The sequence below is a fragment of the Cicer arietinum genome, chromosome 7, assembly GCF_000331145.2.
Source record: "Cicer arietinum cultivar CDC Frontier isolate Library 1 chromosome 7, Cicar.CDCFrontier_v2.0, whole genome shotgun sequence".
NCBI lineage: Eukaryota > Viridiplantae > Streptophyta > Magnoliopsida > Fabales > Fabaceae > Cicer > Cicer arietinum.
The window spans coordinates 24520479-24540303 of NC_021166.2; the positions used below are offsets into that span (position 1 = coordinate 24520479).

At 29.8% G+C, this 19825-nt stretch overlaps 1 protein-coding gene across 2 annotated transcripts; it reads left to right on the top strand.

Moving 5' to 3' along the window:
- Window positions 1–607: 607 nt before the first annotated feature.
- Window positions 608–5629, top strand: LOC101497904 (NAD(P)-binding Rossmann-fold superfamily protein). 2 transcript variants are annotated; one of them, XM_004509855.4, is made up of 7 exons: window positions 608–748; window positions 918–1078; window positions 1388–1557; window positions 2224–2415; window positions 3549–3711; window positions 3910–4093; window positions 5303–5629. In XM_004509855.4, exons 2-7 carry the CDS (start codon window positions 958–960, stop codon window positions 5445–5447), a joined length of 975 nt encoding a protein of 324 aa, XP_004509912.1. In that variant the 5' UTR covers window positions 608–748; window positions 918–957; the 3' UTR covers window positions 5448–5629. The 2 variants fall into 2 exon arrangements, with proteins under 2 accessions (XP_004509912.1, XP_004509913.1); XM_004509856.4 differs by having other exon boundaries at window positions 706–843.
- The last annotated feature ends 14196 nt before the right edge of the window (window positions 5630–19825 follow it).

Consider the following 19825-nt stretch of genomic DNA (forward strand, 5'->3'; position numbering starts at 1 on the left):
ACTTCTTCAATAATCGGAAATTGCTGACTCGACACTTTATGTATTTTTATAAAAATAATAATATAATAAAAACATTTTGATCGTGTAATTGGTGACTGAATTATTTAATAATTATCATCTTTTTATATAAAAGACATGTGATATAAATTAATCAATTTTATAATGTAAATTAAACACATTAAATTTATTGATTTGTTTGTATTATCTTCTTCTTATTCATATATTAATAGTGGTTTTGTAGTCATTTTTAAATTTAAAATTATTTCTTTAAATTATTTTATTATTTAAATAATTAATTTGTTATATAAATTTATTTTTTTATATTTTTTCTATAATTTTATAATTCAAATACGACGTTGATTTTTGCATCAATATAATATGATATTATTTTATTTTTTATTTAAATGCAGTATTCACAACACAAAAACAATTGATTCAATATATCAATAACGTGTTTGAAATAAAAAAAAAAAATTATAAAAATTATCATTAAATTTAAGACTCTTTCCACTTTACATATAATTTCTAAATATGTAGTTAAATTTATCATATCAAAGACTACTTATAATAGATATGTTTGAACGTCAATATTATTTTTGATCGTTAACTGTGATGGTAGAAATTACTTTAATACTATATTTTAATTTAATTATTTTTTATTAATTATTATTACTACTACTACTTATTTTTGCTATGCGAGACGGCAACTCAGTCTCAGAGGCACCAACATCCTCTCCCTCAACCAAAGGTAGAAACACAACTACTTATCGTTTTACTTTTCTGATATAATAATAAGTTTTACTTTTCCATCCCATTCTGTTTTATAAGAAAAAGAAGTTCAAGGTAATGAAAACAAGACCATATTATTAATTATACAATATAAAGTATGAGTATTAATCTTTTAATATAATGGTCAGGGGAAGTCCAAATCTGTGAAGGAAAAGGAGAAAGAGGAGGATGAGCAGTGAGGAAGGAAAGGTGGTTTGTGTGACAGGTGCTTCTGGTTTTATTGCTTCATGGATTGTCAAGTTCCTCCTCCAACGTGGTTACACTGTTAGAGGCACTCTTCGTGACCCGAGTAAGTGCTTCTTTATCCTTCAACTTCTTTAACAGCTGTAAAATTTGATTTTGACATATTTTAATATTTTCAAGTAGAATTAGTTTTTTGAAGTTAGAATTTGAAGTTTTTGTTTTTTGAAATTATTTTCACCTCAAATTTATTGTTTATATGAATATATCAAAATATAAATTACTTTACATGTAACTTATTTTTTATGAGATTTTGTTGGTTTAAAATCATTTTTTGATACCAAAATTATTTTCCTTACTTTTTCATTTATTTGGTTTTTTCCCTAATGAATGAGTGGTTTTATTGGTGCGCATACAGGTAATCCCAAAAAGGTTGATCACTTGCTTAAACTTGATGGTGCAAAGGAGAGGTTGCAACTTTTTAAGGCAGATCTCTTGGAAGAAGGTTCCTTTGACTCTGCTATTGAAGGTTGTGATGGTGTCTTTCACACTGCCTCACCTGTTCGCTTCGTCGTAAACGATCCACAGGTTCATTCCATTTTGTTTCTATAAACAAAAAATTATGACATGCACTGTCAGTATAAGTTAATTTTGATATGGTGTACTTTTGTCAAAACCATGCTATCAAAGATTTTTAATATACAGGACTTCACTTGCTGACCTATTTGGCATCGTCTAATCATACCTGTAAATGAGAAATGAGAAATGTTTTTTTATTTATTAATTGATTATCATGTGTTACCACTTACCAGTTTAGTGGAGAATGATCCTTTCATAGAGAGAAGCACATAAAAGGGCTTCAAATTAAAAAAAAAAAAACAAACAAAAAGGACATTGATGATGTAAGTCTTTCCAATTATTCTATGTCTGCATAATGTCACCAAATGAATATATTGTTAAAATTGTAACATATAGTTCGTCTTTCGCTCTTGGAAAAATTTCGGGAGCTTAATTAGAACTACACTTTCAAATTGAAGTTCCATGCCTTAGGATTAGGTGCTTGTTATTGATGATATAGATATAGTTGACAAATCATGTGATTAAGGATGAGCATAACTGCACTTTTTTTAGATGGTTTGGCTTTTTTTGAATTGTTTTTATCAGTCTAGAGTAAAAATGACCTTTTTGTTGTCTTTTGAAAGCAAATGAGTTTCCAGTTTATGGAACTGATAACTTTTAATTTCTTTATTTCAGGTTGAGTTGATTGATCCGGCGTTGAAGGGAACTCTCAATGTTCTTAAATCATGTGCAAGATCACCATCTGTGAAACGAGTTATCTTAACTTCTTCTGTTTCTGCAGTTAAATTTAGTTCAAGGCCAATAACTCCCGAAGTAGTAGTTGATGAGACATGGTTTTCAGATCCAGATTTCTGCAGGGAATCAGAGGTTAGTACTGTTTTTTCTTAAAGTTATTTAAGAATGAAAACTTGAAGCTCATGAATATGATATGCGATATTGATGATGTTTATCCAAAGTTAAGAACTGAATTGAGTGAAGTTTTTTTTTAGTTTTTCTTTCTTAACAATGTTATGTAATTTGTCACTACATTGCCTAATGTGAATAGTATGGTTATGTTTCCTAGTCAAGTAATCATAAATGTGTTGAATATTTTTCCTCGGTCACAGGATGTGAAGTGTTTTACACTACAAAGTATAACATTACTTTCCTTTATGAAGCATAATAAAAGTAGCTGCTTTTCAAGAATAGTCAAATGTATATCATTATTAAGTATTGGAATCTGAGTGTCTTCATTATTTACAAGAATTAAGTATGGATTGTTATGTTAATCTTAATCTCACCCTATATGTTTCCTTTTTTTAACCTGAACCTTATGTTAATCACTATCTGCCAATGTTGTAGAGGAGGGACATAATTTTTTTAAACTGTTTCAAGCATTAAGACTTCCAACCCTCTTGCTGCTATTATTTGAGGAGATATAATATTTTGACAAACAAAATCCATACAAAAAATCGATGGTAAAATAGTTGGTTACCTTGGTTCAAATACATGGTTAATTAAGTTCAGTAGATGTATGGCTAATGGATATAACATGGGTCGATACTCATTAACCATCTATTGAATATAATTAACCATAAATTTAAATGTCATTAATCACAATTTTCAGGTGTTTAAATCTACATGCAATTGTATTGTACACTTAGAAATTGTGGTTAATTACGTTCATATTTGTGGTTAATGACATTTAGTGAACGATTAAATTGGAGATTTAAATGGTTAAGTTATTAAGTTAATGATATTTTAAGGTCTTAACAATGAAACATCATAAATAAAATCAATTAGAACTTGCTATGTGGACTTTCGACAAAAGGCAGATACTAAAATTGGTAACAAAATATTTATGTGATGAAAGTTTGAACAAAATTTTTTTAGGAACTAAAGCCGAAGTTTAGTATATTATTAGAGATGAAAAGCTTATTTAATCTTACAATTAATATCATGGGTTTTTTTTTTTTTTAATTAACACTAACTTTTTTGCCAACTTCTATTTGTGTTTTCAGTTATGGTACACACTTTCAAAGACTTTGGCTGAGGCTGCTGCCTGGAAATTTGTAAATGAAAACAACATTGACATGGTTGTTATTAACCCATCAATGGTGGTAGGACCTCTCTTGCAACCGGAGATTAATGAAAGTGTTGAACCAATTTTAAACCTAATAAATGGTAATATTTATTTTGGGTAATATTGATTTTGCCACTATTTAATGTGATTTTAATAAAATATAGATGTTTGGTTACTATCTGTCAAGTTGGTTGGACTATAAATGTTCAAAAGTAGGATTTGCAATGTGTGACATATTAAGTAATGTCATACAAGAATTATCCAGTTGCATTAGAAAAACTCTGAATTTTTGGATGCAGGTGTACCTTTTCCAAATAATGCTTTCGGATGGCTCGATGTGAAAGATGTTGCTGATGCCCATATTCTGGCCTATGAGATTGCTTCAGCCAATGGAAGATATTGTTTGGCTGAGAGAGTTGTACACTATTCTGAAATTGCTAGGATTTTACGTGATCTTTACCCAACAATACAAATTTCAGATAAGTAAGTTCAATTGTTATACCTCCAAGAGTGCGCATATTATAGTTTCTATTTATACAATACAATGTAAGTTTCTAAAGTAATATGGACACTACAGATTCAACAATTAATTTTTGTTTTAATTCAGAATTAGGTATTCATGATGAATAGCTTCAGAGATTATCTATCATCTTGATATTATTTATAATTAAAATTGTACAAGAAAATCTCTTACTTAAAGGAATAAATCTTGACTGAATCAATCCTAATAAAATCAAAATCAAATATATACAATGGAAAGACCCAATATGTACAAGGAAGAACATATTTCAATAATAGAGAATTAAATCAAAGCGTATTTGAGCAGTTCTTTAGGTTAAGCTTAGTAGTTGGTTTATATTATAGAAATTCAGTGCTGAATTTTTAGTGTAGAAATTTATCATTTTCTCAAATATATCTGTTGATAAAAATTCATGTCCTACATTGGTCTAAGTAGAGCTTATAAAACTTACAGAATCCTCCTCTTCCGAGCTTATTTTTTGAGATTGTAGGCCCAAAAAATAAATTATTAAAAGGTGAATACAATTTTTTGAAACCATAAGAACTAATTGTCAGAATTGCAATTTACTACACCTCCCAAAGCCCTTCAAACAAACTAGGTTGCAGAGTTTAGACCTTCAACAAAATATCTAAACGATTTTGTCCCCACACTCATCAAGATTAGGCAGTAGAGTGAAAACATAGACATGGTTTGTTGAGTTGGGTCTTACTTATTCAGATTGCTTTGCCCTTAAAGTTGTGGCATATGTCTTTTTGACATGTTCGACTTGTATATACCACTTTGTTTCATCAACCACCAGATTACATCTTCCTTTGAGTCTTTCGTTGTTCATGCTTCCCTTTACTTGGACCATACATCAAACACAAATTAAATTTTTTCTCTCAATGACAGTTTCTCTTTGGGTTACTCAACCTCTCATAAAGGTTACAAAATGCCTATGTTCTCATGAAAAATTGTTTATCTCTTCATTTTTTAATAACATTTGTTCTTATATTTTTGAGAATGAGCACCACATTTGACTCTACAGAGGAGTCATAAGTTACTTCTATCCTATATACACAGTTTTATGAATAATCTTATTTATCTTTCTTTGTGCCCTGATTTTAAATCTTTAATTTTTATTCTTTAATTTTTCTTTTTACTAATATATGCTTTCTCTACAATTTTATAAGGTGTGTGAATGATGAACCGTATGTGCCACCATATCAGTTGTCCAAGGAAAAGGCTAATAGCTTGGGAGTCAAGTTTACTCCTTTGGAAGTCAGTCTCAAGGAGACTGTAGAAAGCTTTAGAGAGAAAAACATACTCGACTTTTAATCCGTCTTGATATTCCCACTTAATCAATAAATTCATGACAACATGTTTGTGTCTTAATATTCCCACTTAGCATAATATTATTTTTGATTGTTGTTGAATATATGTGTGAGATATTCCTAAAACATTGGTGTATTATGTAATGTATAAACGTTTTTAATTGACATGATAAAGTTGTTGCCTCAGAGATTCGAACTCAAATCCTACAAGAAAAGGAACATTGTTCAACCACTTTCAACTGTTTAGATAAATTATGAACGTTATTTGTATATAATAGACAAACTTCCACCTTCGTGGAAATATTTCAAAAAATCCATGAAACATAATAAAGAGAACATATCTCTTGAGCAATTGGATAATCACCTTTGTTTGAAAGAAGAGTACCGTATACAAGAGAATACTAAAAACTAATTTTCTCATGAAAAGGTTCATGTAATGGAGGAAGGAAATTTAAGCAAAACTTTTAAGACAAAAAATCAAGATTTTGATAAATCTCATGAAAAACACAATAGTAATAATGAACAAATAAAGAAAAGAAAGTTGTTATCATTGTAGAAAATCAAAACACTTTAAAAATGGTGTAAGTTCTTCAAAAGGAAGAACAAAAAGAGGAATTCAAGTTCAACAAAAGATAATTTTGCTGCTGTCATTTCTGAACATGATTGAAAATGTTGAATTTTGGTGATAGACTATGGTGCTACCCACTGTGTGTGCAAAAACAAAGAACTATTTAAGACCATTGATGAAGAAAATAGAAGTGTTTTGTATTTGGAAAATACTTGTGGAGATTGAATTTACTTCTGGAAAAACACTTATACCCTTATACATGTATTTTATGTTACTAAAGTTAGGAAGAACTTGACTTTTGTACCTTTACTTAATAAGTTTGGTTTCAAATGTATAATTGAGGGAGATGAGTATGTTTGTAAGGAAGAGTTACTTTTGTGAGAATATATTCAAATATAATATTTTTAATAACTATAATAATAATAATAATATAATTTCTGCTTAAAGGCTATTGCTTCTGTCTTCGTCTTTCTGGCAGCTATCTTTCTAAACAGGAGAGAAAGAAAGTACTAAACTCAGTGACTTTTCAAAGACACAGCTTAACCACACAAAATAAGTCTAATAGGATCTATCGTTGACTCTTGTGATGTATGAAACTACAAAAAATAGGGGAATTGTGGCGGCTAAAATAAGTATATTATGGCGGTTTCAACCGTCACAATATACCAAAGCGACGTCTCCCCGTAAATTTGCATGCGGTTCAGAATAAAGTGTCAGTTTATTTGTAGCCGCTGCAAGAACCATCACTTTAAACATTTAAAATCGCAGTTTTATCACTTTAAATAATGTCAATTTCAACTACCGCTTTATACATTTTAAAATCAAATTCAACTTATTTATACATCTTTCCAAACCTCCATAATTCATCTGCAAATATTGACATTTCAAATCGCCACAATTTACCACTATTTATTTTATTAATTGAACTGCCACAATTTTCACAAAATAGTCATAATATTTAATTTTAAAATGCATGTATATTGGACAGACCTATATATTAAACTTTTTTTTTTGTGAAAAAAAATAAAAATAAAATGTCCTTATCTTAATTCCTTCTCAAAATACACCAATTTCAAAACATAAAAACTATATCATGTCATTATCTTAAGTCATTCCCAAAATAAACCACTTTCAAAACATAAAAATAACATAAGCAATTCAAATGTCATTAGAATGACTTTGATCTCCTCCATTGCGTTACTTGTATCTGATGATCTTATTATATCATTAGGTGATGAAGGTTCACTTCCTACATCTGACGCCTGCAAAAAAATATAACACAATATAATTAAAAGGAGAGCACATATTAAACACAAGCACGAAAAAGAAAAAAGTGCAGCAGAATCTATTCAAAATCAAACACAATATAATTACAACCTCTTTTCCCATAAGCTAAGCCTAAAATAGTTTATTATCAACTAAAAATTCTGAAACTGTGCGAAAACTAAAAAAAAATTACAATCAGCCATGTTAAACTTCTGGATAAAAAGAAGAAATCTAGAAATAAGGCCAAAATTTAATTGAAGTGGTGCTAGAAAAATAAGACCAAAAATTAAAATGGATCAAAGAAACAAAATAGTTAAATTACTATAATCAATGCAAAGAAGCACTCAGGAACTTGTTATAGAAATATGGATTATTCATCAAAAATGAAAAAAAACAACTGAGAGAATAAATCTAAATATATTATGAGAGAAAATCCATAGTCATGCACAAAAATATAAAACCATAAATCATTAGATAGAAAAAGAGTAAAAAAACCTATTGCAAATGTATCAATCACCTTCACAGCTTTCAACAACAGTAAAATAAACTCAAAATCTGAAACAAAAGCATTCATAAGAATCAAAATAATTTCCCTTTTCTTTGTTAACGAGAACTATAAAAAATATGTAATTTATGTGTTACTTGTGCGTCTTAACATTTAAATACCCACTTATAACAAGATAACAATATAATTATTATCAAAATTTAAACATTCAAATATGACAAGAGAACTAAAACTTCAATGTTACTTGGGCTATGATTGCTTAAATGAGCTAATACTTTTAGCTATAATTGGAACTCTTGCAATCTACTTTAATGTGCCTTCAGAATTAGTTTGATTATCAATAAAATATGCCTACTGGTTCTGTTCTTGGAGTTATACCAGTAATAATTTTGTCTAGCAATTTATGAAGTGTGATACAAAATATCGCATAATTGTTTATGTTATAGAGTAAAAGGATAAAAAAAGTGTCATCTAGAATCAGCAAGTTCATCTTAACATAATAGGTATCTAATAGAAACAGAAATAGGGTTTTTTATTTATTTAAATAACTCAATTTTTAAATTTATTTATCTAAATACTTTCTTTTGAAAATTATTAACCAAAATACTTTTTTTTTTAAGTTACAAGTCGCCAACTTTCTTAAGGAAGCCTACATTTCAAATGGCGACTTCCTGAAAAAATTTAAAGAAAAATAAAAAATTTCAATTTTTTTAATTTTTTTTCAAATAGATCAGAATATATAATTAATATAATTCATTAAAATACATAAATATAAATTTTAAATTATATAGATCGACTAGAGCTGCATGTAACATTTGAACAATATTTTCGAATATGATCAGTTAACCGACATAATCCACATTTTCTTGGCACCTCTGTTATATATATTTAAAATAGACTCAGCTGCCACCTCATCATATTTCTTCCACGTATGCAAATATTTTTCACATCAGCCAAAAAGCTGATGTGTATATCTTGAGAGTTTGCTCTACTTAATTTCTAAATTCCTAATTTTATTTTGTCTTCCTTCCATAATTTCATTTTCTCCATTCTAATTTTTTTAATCATACATTCTGCTTCTCCTCTTCCTTCGACAAAAATTTATTTAATCTTTTTAACCCCTGCTTCTCCTCTTCCTTTGATAATTTCTTTAATCTCTTTAATCCCTAATTTTGTTTTGTTTTCCTTCCATAATTTCTTTTTCTATATTCTAATTTTTTTAATCATCTTCAGCTTCTGCTCCCAATCCTCATCCCCTCTCTCCCCAGACCAACCCTGATTTGCCCTCCAAAGTCTCTCTACATTTTGAGAGTAGAGCATGCAAAGTCGCCCAATGAATCTTAGAAACATTGCCTCGGATCTCTAAAAATCTATACAAATGAGAATTCCGATTTCTAACTCTTTTGAATAATCTCAATTGATGGATATGGTTAGGAATGTAAAACTGCGGTCTAATTGATGTCATTTCTTTTTAAAAAAATCCTATAATTATTGTTGATTTCATTCTTGAGATATATTTATATTATATATGCTATATATGATATGGTTCAATGTTGATCTTTTAGAAACCTGTCAACTATTCATTCACTAGTAAAAACTGATTTCCTTAATTTGTTGTTTCAATTAAAACAGGAATTTGATGGAAAAAAAAGGTCACGAAAGATATTTGGAACCGTAGAACCGCGGTGTTTCTGCTTTGTCATCCTCGACCGTCTCGCCGATTCATAATTCGAAATCATCTTCTTCAACGTCTCTCCGCGGTAACTCTTCAAACTCGTGAAATCTTACTTAGATTATTATCAAATTGTATACATAAAACAAACCTTCAAATCTATTTTGTTATCATCTTATTATGTACTTTTTTATAATATTATTATGCATTTCTTATTACTTTCAATTCATGTAAATAAATTATATGATTAATATTTTACGTTACCAATCCTTATTTCACCTTCATACACAATTACGTCCATTCGCGGTAATTATTCGAAATCGTGAAATCTGACCTATTATTATCAAATTGTATGCATTTTCTTATAAATTATTTTATAATATTATTATTCATTTACCTAGATTATTATCAAATTGTATACATGAAACAAACCTCCAAATCTATTTTGTTGTCATCTTATTATGCATTTTTTTTATAACATTATTATGCATTTCTTATTAATTTCAATTAATGTCAATCAATTATATGAGTAATATTTTACGTTACCAATACTCATTTTACCTTCATACACAATTACGCTCATCCGCGGTAACTTTTCGAAATCGTGAAATCTGACCGTTTATTATCAAATTGTATGCATTTTTTTTATAAATTATTTTATAATATTATTAGTCATTTTTCATTAATTTCAATTAATGTCTATCAATTATATGAGTAATATTTTACGTTATCAATCTTCATTTCACGTCCATGCACAATTATTCAATGATTTCATACCTTGAAAATTCAATTCTCATTAAATTTTTCTATAATATTTCTATAATGCACTTTTTATTATAAGTAATATTTTACCCTATCATTACACTTATGAGTATCAATTTTGCTTTCATGCACAATTATTTCACTTATGGTTCAGTAACGATTTCATACATTAAAAATTCAATTACTCATTTCACCTTCATACACATTTACATCCCTTATTAAATTCAATGAAAAAAAAAACCACATAATGACTCATAAATATCGTCATAAATGCTCTTTATCTAATTCTTTTTATTATCTCAATATGGTAACGATAATAAATTGATATAAACCGACATCAGCTCGATCCAAAGAAAGTGGCGACCGTCTCGCCGAGTCTCGATTCAAAATCATCTTTTTCGACGTCTCTACAGTAACTCTTCGAAAACGTTCATACACAATTATTCTAATGATTTCATTGGTTGAGAATTCAATTACTCATTACATTTTTCTGTAATATTTTTATAAGTTTTTATTTATTTATTTTGAGTAATATTTTACACTATCAATTACATTTATCAATTACACTAAGTAATATATTATATTATCAATCCTCCTTTCATGAACAATTATATTATTCCACTTAGGTGAGTAATGATTTTCTACGTTGAAAATTCAATTACTCATCAAATTAAATAGAAAAAACCATCAAATCACTCATAAATATGTCATAAATATTCTTTATCAAATTATTTGTATTATCTCAACATGGTAACGATAATAAATCAGACATCTCTCTAAAGAAAGTGACAATATCCTTCCCGTTCTTCCACATTAACTCTTTGAAATCGTGAAATCTTACGTACATTATTATCAAATTTAATACATAAAACAAACCTCCAAATCTATTTTGTTGTCAGTTGTCACCTTATTATGCATTTAAAACATTATAATGCATTTATAATTACTTTCAATTTATGTTAATGTAACATTATAATCATTTATAATATTTTACGTTATCAATTCATTTCATTTCAATTTATGTTAATCAATTACTTTCAATTTATTTGTCAATATATTTATATACATCGAAACTAAATTAATGTATATATAATGAAAATCTATATATCTTTAAGGACATGGATTCATATTTATATATACTTCTATACCTCAAAATTTCAATGTCTACCATCCATATGAGTAAGCTATAAATAATTTACTCATAATAACATCTTTTAAGAAACCAAACTTGTAACACCCCGTTTTTCAAAGCGAGGGTATATTTTTTTTTTAAAAGTAATTAAAACGAACAAAGAAATAAATCAGGAAATGCTTTTGGATAAATAATTGAGTCATTATAATTTACGCAGCGGAAAAGTTTCTCCAATTATAAATCCAAAACATTTTTACATAAACATCAAATGGTACATGGAACCCATTCAAAGATGATATCAAACTGATAATATTTGTATAAGTACAGTTTTCCAAACTAAAATACTCCAAACCAAAAGAAGGACCCCTAGTCCCTATACATCATCCTAATCTGATCATCCTACCAAAAAGCTAAACACCCTGAGTAATCTCCACGCGCCCCGTGAGATCCTCCTAACACAACAGCAGTCAAGCGTTCCCATCTCCATCCCTGTCCGTAGGGTACGAACCAGTAGGGCCGTCCTGACTCTCATCTGAGGGCAAAGCCCAGATTTCCACAATAGTGTAAAGGGTCACCAACCAGAAAATAACAGTTAACACATAGCAATTAAGTTTTTGAATGCTCAAAACAACTTTTTAACTAAGCATGCATCTTAACAGGATTTTCCATGTGCGAAAAGTTCATACAGTACATTGCCAATGAAAATGAAGGTAAAATGCAGTTCTCGATCTCCTAATTAACACATGATAAAACAAAACATGGATAGATTCATGAGCAATTAATCATACAACTAAAAATGAGGATTTTCACTGAGCCAATCGATTGGGCAATCGATTGGGGTGAAGATTTTTAATGAAAACAGAATCCTGGGCTGAATTCAATCGATTGGTAAATCGATTGATTGGTTCCTGAGCCCCTGGTTTCGAGCCAATCGATTTCCTAATCGATTTGGTGAGGGATTCTTAATGAAAACAGAATCCTGGGCTGAATTCAATCGATTGGTAAATCGATTGATTGGTTCCTGAGCCCCTGACTTAAGGCCTAATCGATTGGGCAATCGATTTCTTAACTGATTCCTTTGAAAATTGTTTTCGAAATCGATTGGCTAATCGATTTTGTGAATTGGCCAAGTCCCTGTTTACCCATCCAATCGATTGGGAAATCGATTTCCCTGATCAGTTTTCCAAAAATTCATGAATTAACCTAAGTCATTCCTAATCAAGTTCACCACTTAACACTTAGCAATTTCTACGCGATTACTACGACACACAAAGGTTCGATAACCATCATACTCACACACAATACACAACACATAGCACTTAACACCTTCATCTCAGTTATCACGATAAATCAAAATTCGAATCACTCAATCATAAACTCAAATCAAACATGACTCGCGTGCCAGGCACCCTAATGCAATGCGTATATGCCAAAATGCATGGACTCGGAATTCCAAACCAAAACCCTCCTCGAAGGGCCGTAAATCATAATTGTACCGCCTATCGCAGGCCAAAGTACCAATTACCGAGGTGCCACCTATCACGGGTCAGCACGATTTACTAAAATGCGTAAATCATAAACGTACCACCTATCACGGGTCAGTACAGTTTACCGAGGTGTCACCTATCACGGGTCAACACGATTTACTAAAAGAAAAAGCGGGAATCGTAAATGTACCACCTATCACGGGTCAGTACAGTTTACCAAGGTGTCACCTATCACGGGTCAACACGATTTACTAAAAGAAAAAGCGGGAATCGTAAACGTACCGCCTATCACAGACCAGTACTGTTTACCTAGGTGCCACCTATCACGGGTCAGCACAATTCACCAAAAATGTAAATCGTAAATGTACCACCTATCACGGGTCAGTACAGTTACCATGGTGTCACCTATCACGGGTCAACACGATTTACTAAAATGTAAATCGCAAACGTACAACCTATCACGGGTCCGTACAGTTTACCAAGGTGTCACCTATCACGGGTCGACACAATTTACCAAATGAAATGCATGAGCATACACAGACTCCATTCACAACAATCGTTAAGCAAATGCAGATATTAAAAGATTCCCCATTTTTAATACCCATTTAACTTAAACGACTTTCAAACAACATTAATTAAATAAGTCATTAAGAGATTCCCCGTTCTTAATACCGATTTAACTTAATGATTTTCAAAACAAAACGTTAAGCAAACAGTCATATTAAGAGATTCCCCATTCTTAATACTCATTTACCGAAACGATTTTCAAAAACGATAGTTAAGTAACCGAGACATTAAGAGATTCCCCATTCTCAACGCCCAGTTAACTTAAGCATTTCCCTCAAATACACATTAAGCAAACCGAGGTATTAAAAGATTCCCCATTTTTAATACTCGTTTAACTCTAATGGTTTTCAAATTCCACAGAAACAAATTCAAACATACTTTCACATTCAAACCATAATTCACAACAACCACACCAATTAACAAACATCAAGTTTCATTTACCCATAATCATACACAATGACATTCAAATTCATTTACCACGAAACATTCATCACTATAAACAAAACCTAACTCTTAGGGTTTTACCCGTAACGCACTAGTTTGGTTTTTCCCCAAATCGACACATTTAACCCTAACAATTTCCTTCCCACACAACTACAGATAAGTCCCTAATGCAATCTAGAAGTTTGGAAGGAGCCCTTACCTCAAAGTTAGCTTTATCGAGTGTTTCCGGTTCCGCGAGAAATTCCGGTAAAATCTCCGCTCGCAACGCCGCTTCCAAATTAGTGCACTAGCACCGTAGCACGGAGGTGAGCAACTTTCCCTTCTATCTCTTCGAGGAATGAGGTTTGGATCTAGGAGAAACGGAGGGGTTTGTGTTTAGATCTCAAAAACCGTTTTTCTTCGTTTTCGACTCAAAGAGGAAGAGTGGAGTTACGAAAACCTTGGTCTAACCCTCACCCAACCTTGGGTCACTAGTTTTGAAGAAAAGGAAGCAACGAAAACGAGAAATGGAGAAGGATGGAATTTTGGTTTCACGGTTGGTTGTCTGAGGAAGGAGATGGAAAATTTGGGATTTTCCTTCCTTTCTATTTCTTTCCTTTGTTTTTCCTTTCTTCCTTTTTCCTTCCTTCCTTTATATACTATTTTCTTTCCCTTTTCCTTCCTTCTAGTTTTCCTTTCTTTTTCCCTCCAAGCAAACATATATCTATACAATAAATATAACTTAACAAATATCTCAAAATCTAGATATTTATTAAATTATCTTTTCACCCGACACGCCTTAAATTAACCGTAAAGCATTTTCCGCAGTTAAATTCAATTTATTTATCGACGAGAAATTCTAATTGGCATCGAAATATCTTTTTGATTATAAAACTCCAAAATATTATAACTTTGGCTTAAAAGCCTCCGTGCCAAAATCCAAAATATACCAAAAATACACAAAAAGGGTACTTTAAATTTATGGGTCTTACAAAACTCATAATAACATCTTTCAAGAAACCAAGCAAGCCATAACATTTTATACTCGTATAATTTTACAAATAATTTTTTCATTTCCAATATTTTTAATAAAAACATCAAATGAATTTTGAGAATAAATAAATTAAATAATTATATAATATTATCATTTTATAAAATAAAAACATATATTCTATTCGATAGAAAATACACGAATTTATTAAAAATAATGATAAAATAGGAATATATTAAAAATTATTAAGAAAGTTACTTTCAATTATTAAAATACACAAAGTTATTTAAAATTATAATATATATGAATATATTAAAAAATATAATGAACAAAAATTTACTATACATGTATTCTGAAAAAATATGTTAACACTAAACTTTCATTAATTAAATTATATATTTTCCATTGAATGCTATTTTTTATTTTTATTTTCCTTATTATAATGATATTTTGAATGTTAAAAAATAAATGAAAAATTAAGTATTGCATAAAATTAAATTACTTTTCAATAGAATTTATTTTTGGTACATATCAAAATAACTATAATTCAATTGCACAAACAATTAGTTAAAACTTTTCAATACCTAAAATTATATTTAAAGTATATGTAAATCTTTAATAAAATAAGTTTCAAACTCTTGATGAAATATATTCAATAAAAAAATTTCTATACAACAACTTCTCATGCTCGCAATTAAAACATCATACTAATAAAAACAAATAAATTTAGACTACGCTACAATATAATTCAACATTGACATTCTTTAAAATAAAAAATATTAAATAGCCAATCATATTTTTAAATTTGTACATCTTATTTTTGGGTTTGTATTTTACATTTTATTTCATCAAATAAATATAAGTACCATTATATGTTGAAAAATAAATTGACAATCAAAGTACAAGGAGTCAAACAAATATCCTATATAATAAGTTATAATGCAAATTTGACACAATATTTAAAAAATTAAATTAGATGATTATGATAAACATGATTTTCTCTCATTTTAATTTTCCTAATCATACTCAATTATTACAAATCAATAGAGTAATATTATAAAATAATTATATTTATAATACATAAAATATTACTTATAAAACTTATAAAATTAATTAATTAATATATGTACAACGCGCGTGCCATAATCTAGTTTTCTTTAACGTCCATTTCAGTTCTAATACAAGTACTATTTGGACGATATTTTTTAATTCTCCGCATTTCAAGCACCTCTCTTGGGTTTACTGTTTCATGCACCATAAAAGAATAACAATTTCGGTCGAATTGCATGACTTGGTGAGTATTAGATTTACCAACTTCATATTTAATCTTGTCCATTACAAGCGTTTGTGTATACTCGACAAGAAGCTAATGATACCTAATGTTGTTGTCCCCTTTCTGCATATAAAACTCTCAATCTATAGTATGTTGATTGCACCAAAGCAGTGATTGGGAGATTGCATGTACCCTTGAGTACTGCGTTGATTGACTCATAAATGTTTGTTGTCATGTGTCCTCATCGTTGACCTTGAGAATAAGCCATATTATGTGGTTGCACTTGTTGAGAGATTTGTGAGAGACAGAAGAATATAATTGGGGTTCAGCGTGGTTGGCAACATTTTATAGAGAGTTGTATTGTGTATCTGAACCTGGTGATATGTCGATCGGTAGATGTTCACATCTACTTCAAACTTGGACATGGTACCATATGCCATTTCTTGCAGCAATGAGTAATCTTAAGCCTCATTTTCTGTTCGCAAAAAGTTAAATATTATATTTATAAAACTATTAATTAATTTAGCAACATTCAAATTTATTTTCGTAGATATAGTGGAAAGGGTATAAAATTTGGCGATACACCTCGTTATCATACCGCTGGATATCGATAAAAAATAGATCAGATGACCGTTAATGATGTAATATATTAAAACATTACTTTATTTCTATTATTTCATTTATTCTTATTCATATATTACTAACAAACTTGTTATGTATCAGCTTCTCTGAAGGCCCTACCCACGTCTAATATACGATAATTCAGAAGACAATTGGCTATGAAATGCATCTATATATTTGATTTGTTTCTACATAATAGAAATGCATCAAACCGATAGAGTGAAACTACAATTTGGACTACCTCAAGAAATTCCACATCTCCCGAGGAACATAAGAAAGTATCACAAGGTACATTTGCATAAACAAGTTGACTGTAGTTGGGCACTATTCTACGAAAATGAGAACTAAGAGTGGAATTAACGAGAGAATCATATTCTTCATGGTCAACCTCTAAATATTGAATTTAAACCAAGTTATGAATACATGGTTTGGTTTTGCAAAAATTCTAAACGATTTATTTATGTAGAAAACTAATTGGTTAATATTGGTGTCAATCCACCCCAACCTCCACCACAATCTAGCCAACATTTTTATTATGAATCAATGCCCAACACAACATAACAAAATCAATATTATATACCAACACCTCCTGACACTCAACCGCCTCCTCATACTTTTACCCACACACCACATCCTCATACTTTTACCCACACACCACATCAATCTTACGGGTTCACGCAAGGAGAACAATTTAATTTTGACAGCCAACAACTACATCAATAAGACAATCGTCAAATATCCTTTGCATTAAGCGAAAAGGAATTGTTGTATAACACGTTCAACACTCGTTATAATACACCTGAGTCCGCTACCCAGTTACTGAATAATATGTGTCAACAAAACTTTCAAATTCCAAGCTTTGGGAATGCATATACTCCGTTGAATCAAATATCCAACTGGACTCAAGGTGGAAGTAGCTCTTCTACAACACTTCCTTCTAGACATCATCAACAACAAGAAGACAACGATTAAGAAGAAGAGCAACAACAACAAACTCGTGATGTACCAAGGCGTCGTCAAAATCCCGTACGTATGAGAAAACCTCATCAATGTGGTATTGGAGGCCACATTCGACATTAATTTTATCGTAATTTTTGTAAAATTTGTGATGTTTTTTATGAATGAATTATGTAATTTAAATTTTTATCGTAATTTAAAATTTGTATTTATGTATTTTTATGAATTATATTAATTATATATGTATATATATATATATATATATATATTATTTTTGTTATTTAAAAAAATTGATTTTTTTTAAATTCCTTTCAGCATTTGAAACTTGGGATTTTTTAAGGAAGTGGCCATTTCAAATGACGACTTGTAACTTTAAAAAAAAAGATGGTATTTTGGTTAATAGTTTTCAAAAAGAAATATTTTGGTAAATAAATTTGAAAATAGGGTTATTTAAAAAAATACCACATAAATAAAAGGAAGAAAAATAGTGTCTAGTAATTGAAGAGAAATACAATTATGAGATAACTCAACAACTTCAGTCCATTATATTCTTCTCTTTTTTTTCTTTTTCTTTTTTTTCTCTTTCACACTAATAATCTTTTAGTGTTTATTTGTGATCACTTTGACACGAGAAATTGAGTTTTCTTACTTCAACTATGATTGTTTTAGATATGAAATTTCATCTCCTTTAAATGATAATGTAAGTACTGTTACTATAGATGACATTAATTGATTGATTTTTAGTTGAGTAATTACAATTAGTGTTGAGATGAACTTCTATCATAGTGAAAAGGAGGGGTATTTGAAGGACAATGACTCATCTAGACAACATCCTTTGTGTCTCTTCAAGAACATGGGTTTACAACTAACTTGAATCTATTTAAAACAACAGTGATTTCTCTTTTTCTAGAACATAGACTTATAGAATAAGTTTCTTTTTTTGAATGATATGGAATAAGCTTATATGAAGTGCACTTTTGAGAATACCATTATATTTTTTATGAGAGAAAATCCATAGTCATTCACAACAACATAAACCCAAAAATCATAAGAGAGAAAAAGAGGCATGCAGCAGCGATGTGACCAAGGTGTGGAGCGACATTGTGAGGAAGGAGAGGCGCAGATATGTGTTTCTTAAAATTTTAGGGTTTATGGTGAAACATAGTAAATGGAAAAAACAAAATTGTAAAAAAAATAGGAAAAGTAAATATTGCAGCCCGCCATTAAATTTGGTAAACAATGGAGGGTGTAACCGCCGCAATTTACCGTAAACAGTGACAGCTATTATATCTGCTATAACATGTTGTATATAGTGGCAACTTTTGAAAACCTTCTTAATAAAACCACCACAATTCCCCCATTCTTTTGTAGTGTGCCATATGCGATTAAGACATGTAATAGGAATGTTGTGTCCCACGAGTGATGAGGGGATCTCTTAGTTAACATAGATGAGGTGAGGTCTAAGCAATGACGAGTATGTGTGAGAAATAAAAAGAAAGGGAATGCAGGAAAAGTGTGATTGTCTAGCTGACATAGGGAGTTAATATTTCACTAATAAATAGGAGTGTATGGGGAGGTAGTTGGATGGTTTTTTTTGTTTGTATTTTTCAGTAACACCTTAGAGGTTAGGAAGTAAGATAATGGTTTTCTCTAACTAATGAGCATTAGCTCTAGAATCATTTTCTATTTTCATATCAATTAATACAATAATTATCTACATTTAATTCTATCTTACCTCTGCTCTATCAACATGTTAACTTTAGAAAATTGAACAATATGTGAAATCAAATTTAATTCCGACTTTTGATAAAAATTCAAATTCATGTACTACTTGCATGCTAACTAAAATCACAAAACAACCTTTTAAAATAGTTGAAATAAGTTCTAAGGTATTAGATTTAACTTACTTTGATGTATGCGGTTTAAATTGTTGGCCTACAATTGATGGTAAAAAGTATTTTGTCACTTTTATTGATGATTGCACTAGATTTTTGTTATGTTTATGTAATGCACTCTATGAATGAAGTTTTAGATAAATTTAAAATATTTAAAGCATAAGTAGAACTTCAACATGAAACTTTTATTAAGTGTTTTAGAAGTGATAGGGGAGGGGAATTCTATCATCTTGAGTATTTTGAGTCCACTAGTATTGTGCATC